Raw genomic sequence first — 14983 nt, 5'->3', positions numbered from 1 at the left:
CGCCGCCGCCGGACGCGCCCCCGCCGGACGCGCCGCCGCCGGACGCGCCGCCGCCGGACGCGCCGCCGCCGGACGCGGCCCCGCCGGACGCGGCCCCGCCGGACGCGCCGCCGCCGGACGCGCCGCCGCCGGACGCGCCGCCGCCGGACGCGCCGCCGTCGGACGCCTCACTCACTCTCACCGACTCACTAACTCACTCTCTCTCACTTATTCACTCGCACACTATTTCACATATTCTCACACACTCACTATCTCTTTCACTCACTCACATACTCACTCACCCTTTCTGTAAATATATAGACAGAGGATAGGGACGATTGGACGACAATAAAATGATGGCTTATTGAAAACAGGAGTCCCACTGCACCTGCTCATTCTCCTTGTAATTGCGGAGAGCCGCACATTCACAACGATCATCCTCCACATTGTAGCCAGTTGTGATCTGCAAATACAAAGGAAACACTTCTCGAGTTTTGTTTTTACAACTTTCAAACTGGCTTTCAAAATATTGTGCATTAGGTCTTGTTATAAGATGTTTAAAGTGAATGGATACTTTTCTACTCAACACTTATAAATAAAAAATATTAAATTACATTTGAGTCATTATTAATATTATGAAATGTAAGAGGACTTAAATTCAGTTCAGAAAAACAATCACATTTCAGCCATTATTTGTTGCAAGGGTCAGAAATCTGCCTCAAAGCCCCCACAATTTTACCCCATTTTCCGACAATGTCTGCCGCGACGCCATTGACGTTCATAGCTGTCTTTTCCCGGAAAAATCACCCCCTGGCCGAGTTGTAATGTCTGAAAAGCTCCAGTATTCGTATTTAATCATTTAATGCTGTTAGGAAGTGGATTTTACCCCATTTTTGTGCATTGATTTATTGATTACGTTCTATGTGTCGCAGCTGTAGCTGCAGTTGGTTTTGGTAGACGATTGGTCGCCGGTCTTTTGGTCGCCGATCTTTTGGTCGCCCGGAAAGTAATTGATATTTACCATTTAAATTGTTGCTCAAATTCTCTAAATACCAACTGCAAATTACTATTTATTCAAACTTAATGCCCTAGCAATTATTAGGCTAAAGAAAAGCTCCAAATTCCCCAGACTTTTATTCTTTTTTGTTTGAGAAATTATTAAGACCCTGACTGACGTAGCTTCTTAAAGGAACAATGGATGTACATACAAACTCTTATACTCTTACTCTCACACGTCAGCTCAGTGAAACTGCTCATGGCCATTGTTGGCTTTCATTTGATGTGTAGACCGTGTTCTTTTACCTGGTTTTGTCACCGGTCTATTGGTCACTGGTCTTTTGGTCGCCCGTTGTCGCGGGTCGGGCGACCAAAAGACGGCGACCAATCTACCGCACACGAGGTTTTATAGCCATAAAATCGTTTTTGAGGGTTGGATTGATTCGTTGAAGGCGCTACGAGAAAATGCACAGACCGCCACTGTTATACGCACATATATACACACATATACGCACATATCCGCACATATATACGCACGTTTATGTGCACATATATACACACATATATACACATATATACACATATATACACATATATACACATAAACACACATATGCGCATGTATATACACACATACATACGCACATATATACATATACGCCCATATCTACACATATATACACACATAGCAAGGAAAACAGCATACTTTTGAGCTAATAGCGGCATTTCCAAAGATCACTCTGTGTGTGGTGTATATCAGGACAAATGCTTTTCATGCCCATTCACCAGGTTATTTATCGCCGCTACTTCTTGCTTGTTTGTGTTTACGTTCTCCTTCGGCCCTACTTTTTCAAAAATAATCGACTGTCTGTCAGGCCCAGATGTGTGGGTGGACGTGCTTCACAGGTCCAGTGCTGGAGGGGCCACAAGGCCCACTAACACGACCATGATTACGACCCAGCGCTGTGTAACTTTGCTTTGGACCTCTCTACAGAACTGACCTCATTCAAGAATGTTGCTCATCATAAGAGGTCTTAGTCATGCTTTGTCTGGTCCCTCACCTCAGAGAAGTTTGCCATGGATGACCCTACCAGGGGCTCAAGGCCCCAGACAACATAGCACCGAGGATCAGTGGGACACACAAACCATAACCTTGATAAGGTGATGACTCTCTACCTTTCAAGAGTCAATTATCATTTTGAAGAAATACTGTGGCTTCTATGTACACTTGGGTGCTGTAAATAAACATCAATATGTAACTCATTTAATTCAGCATCTTCCGTTATCTTCAAAGGATAACAGGAGACACTTGTTCATTTGCACCAGTAATTTTAAATAACCAACAAACTTGCTTGAACAAGACTCGAGAAAAAAAACAAAAACCTATGACAATTCTGTGACGACCTATGGCGGTCCAGAGTTGTTGAGAGACAGCCATTGGGAGCCAGCAGAATATAGAGATTTTCAAGCAGAATGCAACGTGACGTCAATTACAAAATATAAGTGTGAGTAGTAATTTCCACCATACCATTCCATTTGTGTGGTTACACATGTCCCAAACAGGTATTAGGGCCTGAGTAATTCGACTTCCATCCTCAGTAGGAATCTGGTTCTGACGGGTCATGACTGAAGACACAGCCCACCTGCAGAACAATCAAAATCACATATTATCCCTCAAGGATTTATCAATATTTCTTGAAGATCGTATATGCTTTTAATCATAGTTTTTGAACAGCCCAAAATCCTCAAAAAGATTCATAAGGACTGCAGACACACAATTGAAATAAAAATTTGAGAAATTATTATTCTGATTAAATGAACATGGAAATATTGTGCATATAAATGTCGAATGAAATGTTTAAACCCTTCTGTTAATGGAAGAAAAAAATAGATAACCCTCCAAAGGTCCACTGAAATTACTAAAAAAATAACAATATTAACAATAAATGTATTGAATTTTAATTAGGCAGCCTAGCACTCAAAATGTGGTTTCAATCGTAGGTGGGTTCCGACCTTCCTGTGTGGAGTTTGCATGTAATATCCAGCTGCGTGAGCAAAATATGCTAACTCCACACAGAGGGTTGCACTGTAGAACCGTAATATAACATAAAGAATTTCAAATGAACTTGGATTTGGATGCCGACACACTCAAAAATAACTATCTAACCGTACACTAAACTTAATTCTAATCTTGTTTTGCATTTTTCATATCTTTCTTTTCCCAGCTTGATGCCCAGTTGGCTCTGTTTGCCCCGCCTTCAACCTGAGTTTCAGATGGAACCTATCGATGGTAGTTTGCTTTTGTATTTCCTTCAAAATATTCCAAAAATTATGAACACATATGTCCTCACAGTAGGATAACACATGACCACTTGTCAACGAGTAGTTAATATAACTAGTATATTGCCTCACCATTCACAATGACTAACGAGAGAAAAAAAACACTGAAAAAATGCAACGCTTCACCCAGTGCAGGCAGAGACATTACAAAGAGGGAGTTGCGACCACAGAGACATAACACGAGTTGCGGGTAGAGAGACAATGGCCATGATGTTTTGATGAGCAGCATCTCACATCTGCTGTCTGCTCATGTTTTGTCTCGTATCTCAAGATAAACATTTGCCAAAATTTTTACTCGTATCTCGAATTTCTCGTATGTCAGGCCACTCGTATGTCGAGGTACAACTGTAGTTGTTAAGGCTGATCGATTGTCTTGTGGTCGATGTAAGATAACATTAAGATAAAATGACAAAGTCACTTTTTATATCAGACATAGGCATTGTCGTCATCATTGACTTGACAAAAAGCCTAATAGTCATTCATACCCTCAGCTGCGTATGACGAAATTGTATAGTGCTTCTCCACAGGTCCGCCATCTCAGGCAAGACCTCTTAACTGACATATTCAAACGAACTGGAGAGCAATGAGCCGCTGCGCCCGAGCGCGCCGCCATCTTGAACTCCGTGGTGAACTTGGAGGTAGGTTCATTAATAATTACACTTCTGATATAATTATCAATCACTGCAGGCAGACATCTGATTCAATTATTGACATTTATTCAAATAATTTGCATCTCTGCTAAAACCTTATAAGGGTAGATACATCAAGACTTCAAGAATTCCACCCGATCTCCAAAGTATCTCCCCGAACAGTAGTTTCTCGTACGGCTTTAAAGCCATGAATCTAAACAATTACAAGGTTATTGATTAATCCAACATGCATAAGCAAAAACAACATCTGTAACTATAATAACAATTTAGGAAACTAAAAACAAACTTCATTTGAATTAAAACAATCACGCCTTCATTTGACATAACAATTACATAAAGAAGCGCTAAGTCTGTCACAATGTAGGAACAAAATGCAAGTGTTCCTGCAAGTGATATCTATCTATCTGCTGGTAGCAAGAGTCCTTGAACACAACACTCAACAAAAAACTAGACTGGTCCACTAACATAGATGCCATGTATAAAAGGGGCCAGAGCAACTTCTACCTACTGAGGAGACACTGCTGAGGACCTTTTACGACACGGTGGTGGCATCAACAGTGTTTTATGCAGTGGTCTGTTGGCGATGCGGGAGCACGTAGCACTCCTTCTCCTCCTTCATTTTATTCATCTTATTACGTACATGTACATACTGTGTGTCTCTCTCTCTCTCTAACATAGAGATTTGGAGTTATGGAGTCATGGAGTTATGGAGTTATGGGGATATGGAGATATGGAGATATGGTTGGCTCACTTTGGTTTTGGTCTGCTTACTAGCCAATCATAGTTGTTGAAAGCGATGACGTATCCCTATGCCTGCCAAATGGCCTTGGAGTCACCAAATCGAATTCTGATTGGAAGCAACAGTCTTATCGACGCTTGTTTAACGCAGCAGAGCCAGCAGAACTGATTGTGAAGGCCTTGAGGCAGATTTCTGACCCTGGAAACAAATAATGGCTGAAATGTGATTGTTTAAATGCTTCAATATGAAAACACACATCTGGAATCAGTGCAACCAGGGGGAAAAGCACATACATCGCTTTTCAGTTTTTTCACTGCTTGTTCTCAAACTGGCGCACACTTTGACAACGCCAAACAATAGAATCGCACACATTACAAAACAATTCTCTTGGTATTTGGGTGTATTAATGCTCAATGGCATCTCTTAATTCACTATTGTTGCATGTTTCGTAGCGTAAACGTTGTGTTTCAGGTATCCCCATAGGAAAAAAATTGAGTGGTGTGAGGTCAGGTGAACGGGGAGGATATTCAACAAAACCTCTTCGTCCGATCCACCTGTTTGGCAAAACCTCATCAACAAAGGACCTAACACCGCGATGGTAATGTCGAGGTGGCACCATCTTGCTGAAAATAAACCTCTTCAACTTCAAAATTGTCTCAAATGCATGGCATAAAAGATTGTTGCAGCAAGTTCAAGTGAATGGGACCGGTTACAGTTGCGTCAAAAAAGAATGGTACAATTAATCCTCTTGATGATAAACCACACCATACAGTAATTTCCAGTAAATTGACAGTCGACAGTAACATGTGGATTCTCAGTTGCCCAATAGGTACAATTATGTCGGTTAATACTTATACATGTAAATATTGTCACACTTTTGAAATAATAAAATTCTAATTAAACACCACGTTTACAATTATTTTTAATGTGCATACATTTTTTAGGACCCCCCCGTAAATCTTAGTTACATCTGTTTTTCAGGACCTCAGGATATCCTATTATTTAAAATTATTTAAAACCCACTGTAATATACAGTTGTTCCAATTCTAACTTGATTTTACTTTGTTTTGTTTTGAAAATAAGAAATAAAGTGTAATATACGCAAATGTAGTCGTACGTTGATCTGATTACAATGAATAGAGGAATATTTTGTCAAGTTTTGGGCTTGCCATTTGTAACCTGTTGTCTCATTATTGTTTATATTTTTTCTCAAATGTTCTATTGTTTCTGTAGGACGTGAACTGTTTGTCATTTATAACACGAGGCAAGTGTTACTATTTATTTTCAACATAACCCTGGTTTCTTTGTTTTGAAGCAAAAATATTCTGATTGAAAAAAATGGTTTGATCTTTGCCTCATTCTCACAAGCATGACTTATTATGAGAGCACTTGGACGATGGTAGCATCACTTCCTCTCAGTGAGAAAAAGAGAGAAGACAAGAGAATTACTCAGATGTTGCCGTGAAATTGATTAACATTGTTTAAGTGTATAGTTCTATTAAAGTGTTGAAATTAAGAAGGGAAACAGAGAGGAGGCTCAGCTTAAATTTCCTGTAAGGATCATATTCAATCACATTTTCAAACATTGAACTGCTCTGTGAGATGAAGCTCAGTTAAGTGTACATGGTGCTCTTGGAGAACTAAAGTATGTAAAGCTCTTTGTTACACACCTACCTATAGTCATCAAATGTGAAGTTCTCCTTCAAGGATAACACATCAGCAGCTGGATGAGTCTGCAAATTGTAGGAAAAGATAATTGGCAAGATGAAAGAACAGAATATGATACTATTTGTCTATATCATCATATCTTGCATAAAACCTGAAAAAACTCCCGTTCCCGTCACTGCTCGCTCAGGGCACTGCCATCTTATCAGGTCCTGGGAAGCCATCTTACCAAGGGCGGTGACGTTAAACCGAGTTGAACTTAGTCTGACTGGCCTAAGCGAGCAGCTTTGATTTTGAAATAAAACAAAATTGCACTTTGATTTTTTGTTGTATTTCTACTTCGACGCTTCTTCACGCTGAAAAGGACCCCACTGTAGGGACTCCCACTGTCCACTTTGCAGTCTGGTAATAAACCTATTTTCTATTTAAATTGATCTCACTCTTTCTTAGCCTGCTCCTGAAGTTGTATCTTCAGACCTAACATACTTTAGTGCCGAAAGCCCGAGGCCCAACAGCCAACAATTGCCGGAGCGACGACGGAGCACGACGACAACATCCTCCATTAAAAGAGTCAACCCGGCGGACGTTCCCTCGCCGCTCCGGTGATCTGGTGACGGGTTCCCGAAATAGGGCAGGTCCGGAACGAGAAAGATCGTGAGTTCACCCTTTGATTTCTGTCTCCGTGAAGTGTGATAATTTGAATGAGTCGTATCACTGCGGTAGGATTAACAGTTTGCGGTCAGGGACCAGCTTATGATATGACATAATAGTTTTTCGGTTACGGGACCAGCGTGCGTCGAACATAATAGTTTTTGGGTAGAACCAACATAAGTAGAACAAGAATGAGTCGCGGACTTATAGTCTTGGTCTGTTAATAGAGTCAGGGACTCTCCTAAGACAAAAGCCGGGGACTTTTTGGTCTTGGCGTTTTCAGAAATATTGGGTGAATCACAAAGTAAAAATCAATTTCTACAAATTTAGAATAGAATTGTTGTTTAAATTATTAAGGAAGTGATTGTGAAATATATTTGTATTCTTATATTTAGTCTTGCACCCTTTTTACTATGATGTATTAAAAGTTACTAGAATAGAATTTAACTTACACCTATTGGTTAAAATGTGCACTACACCTTCTGCACTCCACCTCCTTCATTTGTACAAACGCCTCCCATTTTTATGACTTGTCTTATCTCTAATAAAACCACCGTTGAAGCAGCTTTTCGGCGGGAGATAGCTTAGAGGAGCTTGGAGAGTAGTCACCCACTCGGGCCTCAGGATGGTCCACTCCCCCGCCTCTGCAGACGCGGCCTTCAACTTTCATTCCATCCGCCTCAGTGTGTTCCTGTGTTCGAGTTTATTTAAGTGTTGGCTGGTAGCCCCAACAGTGATTAATCCGGAAAGTGACAAGGTAAGTGGGTTTATTGTCAGACTGCCGGGTGGACATTGGGGGGTTGCTAGATGTGGGGTATGTGCGGATGCGTAATGTGGGAAGTTGACTGTCTGCCACGATGGGTGGATAGGAAAGGTTTCAGTACCAATTTGAAGGATATGTGAAAGGTTTGATGAACGTAGAAAGGGAATTGTTGAATAAAAGAGTTTTGTAAGTGAATAGAAAAGAATGTGTAGCAAAAGCAGCTGAAGGTGTGCAGAGAGTTGACTTGAGGAAAATAAAGTGGAGTTCATATATTTTGTGTGCAGTGTTCCTGTAAAAAATGGCTCTTATCTTAAGTAAACATCGTCTCCTTGGTGGGGGTGAGATGAGTCAATAGGAAAACAATAGGAATTCAGCCAGTAAATTTACCTATCCTTGGATGGTTAGCAATACAGGGGTAATTTGAAAATTAGACCATAAGTATTAAGAATTATTTGCTTGTTAATGATTTACGGATTACATGAGCATCAATTGATGTTAATCAAATGACGTCGTCCTATTTCCTTTAGGAATGATTATTGCTGATAGAACAGCAAAAGGTGATTAGCTACCAAGAAGCTCAAACTTGGGATGGCGCTCTTCATAAGTGATGAAAATTTGCAGACCACTGCTGTCTGATTATGAGTGTGAGCATGAACGTTTGTCTGTCTTTTTGTGTTTTTTTTATTGGCTGGCCACCGAAATATAATCAATCGGTTAGATATCAAGGTGGAAAAGGATTTAGAAATTTGAAATCGAATTCTGTGTTCGCCAATAAGCCCTTTTTCAGGGATGGCAGTGACAAATTATGGAAATAAATAAATAAATATTTCGTCAAATGACATTTTTGATGAAAATGCAAAATGTGAAACTTGACGTGGAGGAACAAAAAATCAGCTCTGCACAATGGGGATTTCTGGGGGCAAAGAAAAAAAATCCTGAAGGAAATGCATTGAATTTGGGTTAGCAGAAGGAGATTGTGCTTCTCAACAGGAAACTGACCAACAGTGGTGCCAGGTGGAGCCTTAAAGTGGGAAAGTCCATACCAAGCATTGCTGACCAACCAACCGACGTGAAAATAGCCGAGAGGGGGATGCGGATCCGCCTTTTGCACTGTAAGAAGGTTCTCTCAGTTGAAACGCTTGAGGAGACAGGTGAGTTAAACTTTCTGACGTAATAAAACCAAACGCCAACCACTCCAGTATAGATAGATTGGAAAGATTATTGCTCAGCAAGCAATGCCATAAAACCATTGGAAACTATTTTTATTGGTCTTATTGTCTCCATATGCAAAAAAAAGAGGTGAAAGCGTTTCAATTGAGAATATGCCTTCTTAGAAAGGGTTCAAATAAACGACCAGAAAAAGAGAAGCTGCAGTGGGAGGTGGAAGGAGCCACTCAACGCGAGAACGGCCTCTATGCAAACAAACCATGCATCCCACAATCATTGTTGGAAGTAATTGCAAAATTGAGCCATGGGAGGAGCCATGTCTCAACAGGGGGGATGATCAGTGTAGTACAACAAACAATGCATGTTCCCAGAGGTCACCAAACCTACTTTAAAAAATAAAACATTTCCAGAAACTGTCTCACCTGCTGTAGACAAAACTCTCAAGGCAATGAACGACACAAACGAGGAACAAGGCAGACATGGACATATCCCTGCGAGCTTCTGAACATGGATTTCATCGAGCTGAACCAAGGTGGCATATACAGGTAGTCTGGTGGTCATTGACCAAGTGGGTTGAGATATGTCCAACCAAGAAAACGGACGCCACAGCAGTAGCAAAAGCCATATGCGAAAGGATCATTCCAAGCCATGGAATACCACAAGTCATTTTGAGTGATGGTGGTGCTCGCTTCGTGAGCCACGTGATCCAAGCTATGGGACGGCATCTTGGAATCGACCTGAGGTATCATTGTGACTACCGCCCCCAAAGTGCTGGACTCATTGAAAGAATCAATGGAACAGTAAGAGTCAGACTGGTGGTGGAGGAGACTGGAGAAACAGATTCTCTCACTCAGTGGTTAAATGTTGCAAGAAAGAACTGCCGACATCTTCTCGGTCTCCCACACGGGAGATCCTGTCCCCAGGCGACCTGGTACTCGTCAAGGTGATAAAAAGAAAGTGCTGGTTATCTCCACGTGGGGACGGACCTCACCGTGTGATTTTGACCGCTAACTTCACCAAGTTGGCCACCACCGTCAACACTGATGAACTAGTGTCGGAGCTCACGACCAGGATCCAGTGTGGGGCTCGGATGTGCCCCTCAAACACAAACACTGGTCAGTCTCCTCCAAAAAACCTAATGGGTCTGTTCCCCTGGGTGCGTGTGGCAAGGAACGCCCTGCGCCTGGAGGCCAGTGACTGCAGGTTCCGGGCCTGTAACGGCGCATCAGTCTGGCTGCTGCAGCCGAGAGGCCCAGGTAGCCGCCACGGCCCAGGTGATTTTCCAGGGCCGCCCTGCTCTTGACGGAGTGGCCACCCAGTGGGGAGGTGTGTGTGCCATTGTGGGACACTCGTGATGCGCCTTCATCCCTGCGGGCGCATTCTACTGAGTTCATGATGCCCAACAAACTATGAAGAACATACAGGATGCTATAACCTAAGATCCGATTCCACAACAACAATGGGTTGTCTTGTTCTTCTTGGGCTCATGGACACGTGACTGTCATTGCTCTTATGCTTGTTATCCTAACCTGTTGTTTGCCCTGCTTCTCAGCTTCTCAACATGCCATGATTGTTGAAACCCAGCTAATGCTAACTCGTATTCACATGCAACAATCCATATCCCAATCTGACCCTGATGTTGTGCTACTGTCTGACACTGATTTATATGTCTTTCCTATTCTGAGACACCAGGTACCCCTCCTGGTCGGTCTAAACTCCAGTGTGAAGTAATTTGTGAAGAATTTTGTTCAAAAGTAGCGTCTCTAACAAACTAGGTTCTGATGTGTTTATACCAGTGCTTCTCAATTATTTTCTGTTAGGCCCCCCCTAGCAAGAAGAAAACTATTCGCGCCCTCCCCACTTCCCACCGTAACTATAAATAAAATGATTTTATAAAATTGTATAAAAAAAAAGTATAACATTTTATCCTTATTAACATTAAAGAAAAGGAAAAAAAGAAAGAAATATCGTCAAACTTACAAAGAATAACTTTATTAAATCTTGTTTTAAGTCTGCAACAGAGAAAAGATTTTAAGTGCATCAATGCCTGAAATAAAAAATAAATGAGAGCGCCACTGCCAGCTACTGTAGTGGATGCGCAATTACACTTTATACTAGTACGGCCAAATAAAATCCTGTTCCCCAGGGTTACACGTGCCCCCCCCCAGGTATCGCACCACGCCCCCCCAGGTATCGCACCACGCCCCCCCAGGGGGGCGCGCCCCACTATTTGAGAAGCACTGGTTTATACTCACAAACAGGAGGGATATGTAAGATAGGACAAAGTCTCTTTGCAATTGCTTGTTCATATTGTATTAGTTTTTGTGAGTGTAACAGCATCGTAGTCACCCAACTGTCTGACTGAATAATCAATCCTAGTCTTGTGATAGGGTTGACATGTCCGACACTGATCAATTACTTTTTGCCCTGCAAATGACTGAAACGTATATGTCCAAAGTCCTAATGACAACTGTCAGTTTTGCCTGTATTTAAGACAAAATCACTGGTCATTCGACTAGAGTTGCAGGAACATCGCGCTGAACAGGACCCCACTGTAGGGACTCTCACTGTCCACTTTGCTGTCTGGTAATAAACCTATTTTCTATTTAAATTGATCTCACTCTTTCTTAGCCTGCTCCTGAAGTTGTATTTTCAGAACTAACACCTTGATTTTGAAATAAACACAAAATTCCATTTTGATATGTTTTTTGTTGTATTTGTTCGAAAGTGACAATTATTGCAGTAATATGAACCATCAAAATAATTGAGATGTTTGGACATTAAAAGTAATATGGCAATGTCTTTAACTTCTGGTTAAGAAGATTGTAATTTCTGTCATCAGAAAAAAATCAGGTTCTCATCAAGATACTTATTTATTGATTCAAATTGAAAAATTTGATATTTTGCATTTACAAAGACAGGCATATTAACTTTCTTATGATATTGACCCTAATAATATGCTTTTGATTCATACAGTACCCCAGAAATACCATGTGATGATTTTTCTTGAGATCAGTCTAGCTACACTTTAGGTTGTGTGCATTCATTGTGTATGATGGCCAATTTCTTGAGGTTTCCTGAGCTTTGGGACGCTTGAAAAGTGGTTCTCACACTACGTTTTTGCTGAATTGGACAACATTATTCATTACGTATTTGGGAAATTTCGTTGTCACGGTAGCAAGAGGGTGAGAATGCAGAAATTGAGGCATTTTAGACATAAAGAGATAGATAATAAGTAAGTAAATAAATAAATACATGAATATATATATATATATATATATATATATATATATATATATATATATATATATATATATATATGTATATGTATATATATATATGTATATATATATATATATATATATATATATATATATATATATATATATATATATATATATATATATATATATATATATATATATATATATATATATATATATATATATATATATATATATATATATATATATATATATATATATATATATATATATATATATATATATATATATATATATATATATATATGTATGTATGCACTTTTTCCCTTTGTATTAGTTACTAATTCTAATAATTAGTGCAAAGAATGAGTAAATTATCTAAATGTTTATTAACAGAATTTTCCTTTTACATTATGAACAATATATTATGAACAAGAGAATAACATAAGAACATAAATAAATCTCAATTCATGTTGTCTGCACGTACTAAAACAATGCGCCCGCTAGCGGAAAAAACAGGAAGTACACATTTTAAAGAAAATTCCTATTTTTTTAATACAACGCAGCTTTCTTCCCCGGGCCGTACCAAACCACCAGACGGGCCGGATCCGGCCCGCTGGCCGTATGTTTGACACCCCTGGGCTAGGTGGTCCCTTACTCAAGCCTCTTCCAGTTTCCCTGTCAGTAGAACCGGCTGAATGATGTTGAACGCACTGGAGAGGTTAAAAAAAACATGCTGACCGTGCTTCCTGAGTTGTTTAGGTGTGAAAGAGACCTGTGCATCAGGTAGGTGGTAGTATATTCTCGCCAAACCTAAACGCCCTCCTTCTTGTTCCTTAGATCTCTGGTGACCGACGGCTTATTGTTGGAGAAACAACAGACCTTCTTGGACGGTACAATGTTTTCAGCCCAGAAGTTAATATAATCTGTGATGCAGTGGGTCAAGCTGTCAATGTCTTTCCCATGTGAATTGCACAGCACCTCCCCGTCAGTGGTCTCGAAACAGTCCCTTCGTACCATGCTGGTCTCCTCGGTCCTACTTTGTATGTTCCTCGTGGAAAGTTTTATTTTCCTTACCATAGGGATGTAGGTGGGGATCAGATGGACCAGGTTGTGGTTTGAGCGGCCCAGTGGGGGCCGGAGGACTGAGCTGTATGCCTCCTTTGTGTTGGCATACAGCAGGTCCAGAGTTTTTTGTTCCCTGGTGTGGCACTTCACATACTAAGTGAGGGTGGGTGGGGATAGTAGAAGCCAAGGAAGCATGGTTAAAATCACCAGAGATAGGAAGAGACTGGGGGTGTTATGTCTGCAGCTGGGACACAGTAGCGTGAAGCAGCTCGCGAGGGACTGCCGCATCGGCGGAAGGAGGTATATAGTCAGTCATTATGATAATGCGTGAGAACTGCCGGGGGATGTAAAACAGCTTGATGCTTACAGCTACTAGCTACTATCTTGTTGGCATCGGTGAGGCAACTTGCAGTCGCCGGATTGATGGCGCTTAAGGCGGAGAGCTAACAAGTATGAATATGTCATAAATAAATGTCATAAATGTGTCTTGCCTGGGAAGACGAACTTGTGGAGAAGCACAATACAATTTCGTCATACGCTGCTGAGGGTATGATGACTACTAGGCATTTTGTCAAGTCAATGATGACGACAATGCCTATGTCTGATTTTCATTTTTTTTTCATATCTCGAGTGGAGAGTTGCTCCTTCACAGTAATATGCTGTAATATGGCTGCACCATCTACTATTAATAAAAACAGCTCGCCCACCTTTCTTCCTACCGCTCTCCTCAGCATCTCTGTTCGCCCTCACGAGCTGAAAGCCATCCAAGGAGACGAGAGAGTCTGGTGTTAGCCCATTCAGGCAGGTCTCCTTTAAGCACATAATGCAGATTCTCCGATATTGTCGTTGTAGTTTGGTAAGTGCCATTAGCTCTTCCATCTTGGTGAGAGATCTTAGGTTCCCCATAATAATAGATCGAATCCTGGGTCTGAAGCGTTCCTTTCTCTCCTGACGTTTTCGTCCAGCTCTGCATCCTCTTCTCTTCCTCTTTAACTCCGCAGGGAGGTCCAGGTCCAGGGTCATCCAGGTAATGCGTAATGCGTAGCGCTAATAGCTGATCCTTTGTGTAAAACAGCGGCGGCATGGCTGAGTGGGTCAAAAATGTAATGTCCAGAATTTGCAAAGATAAACTAAACTAATCTATCAAAGACTGCCTCTCGCACAACTTGAGTCTCGGAGTAGAGTCTCGAAAGTAAAGTTTTAAAACATTAAAGTATGAAACATAAAATATAAAGTCAAGTATCAAGTAAAATCTTAAGAGACAATAAAACGCAAAAATAAAAGATAAAAAAGCTGTAAAAAAGCTGTAAAAACAGAATCAGAATACAAGTGTGCCTATGATGGTACAGCATTTTCAATACCACCTCCCGAAATGAAATGAGAAAAGTTGCATATTCCTTGTGCAACCATGAGTAAACCATACGTTATGATAGGAAAAGGCAAAATAAAATGTAATTGCGTTTCTGATCTAAACAACGTACTTTTATGTTCAAAATGATTTCATGCAGATACAGCAATCAATTATATCAGTCTTAGGTTGATGTTATTAGGTGGGATAAATAAATGGTTAAAATAAATACCCTGGTCAAGTATAACATTTGTTTAAAATAAAATATCAAATCATCATTTAAATAGAGGTTGTATAATAATTAAGACATTCAGAATTATCTAAGCTGTTGCAAAATAAATTTCCCTTACCTGCAAGAGTTTGTAGAAATAGGCATACTGGCGTCCAGTGTTT

The 14983-nt window shown here is 40.6% G+C and overlaps 1 protein-coding gene across 4 annotated transcripts in view; it reads right to left on the bottom strand.

Moving 5' to 3' along the window:
• The window catches only part of setd3 (SET domain containing 3, actin histidine methyltransferase), a 48973-nt gene that overhangs the window by 16264 nt on the left and 17726 nt on the right, over positions 1-14983 (bottom strand). For 3 of the 4 annotated variants that reach the window (XM_077731417.1, XM_077731419.1, XM_077731418.1), the window contains exons 6-9: positions 14941-14983; positions 6379-6437; positions 2504-2618; positions 368-442 (exon numbers count right to left, since the gene is read on the bottom strand). The exon at positions 14941-14983 is cut by the window's right edge and continues 214 nt beyond it. In XM_077731417.1, the coding sequence (XP_077587543.1) occupies positions 368-442; positions 2504-2618; positions 6379-6437; positions 14941-14983 (292 nt within the window). Of the gene's footprint in view, positions 1-281; positions 443-2503; positions 2619-6378; positions 6438-14940 lie in introns of all 4 variants that reach the window. The other variant, XR_013328354.1, reaches the window with a different exon arrangement.

The sequence above is a fragment of the Stigmatopora nigra genome, chromosome 13 (genome assembly GCF_051989575.1).
Source record: "Stigmatopora nigra isolate UIUO_SnigA chromosome 13, RoL_Snig_1.1, whole genome shotgun sequence".
Taxonomy (NCBI): Eukaryota; Metazoa; Chordata; class Actinopteri; order Syngnathiformes; family Syngnathidae; genus Stigmatopora; species Stigmatopora nigra.
The sequence above is the reverse complement of the archived record's forward strand: the minus strand, read 5'-3'. Positions and strand labels throughout refer to the sequence as shown.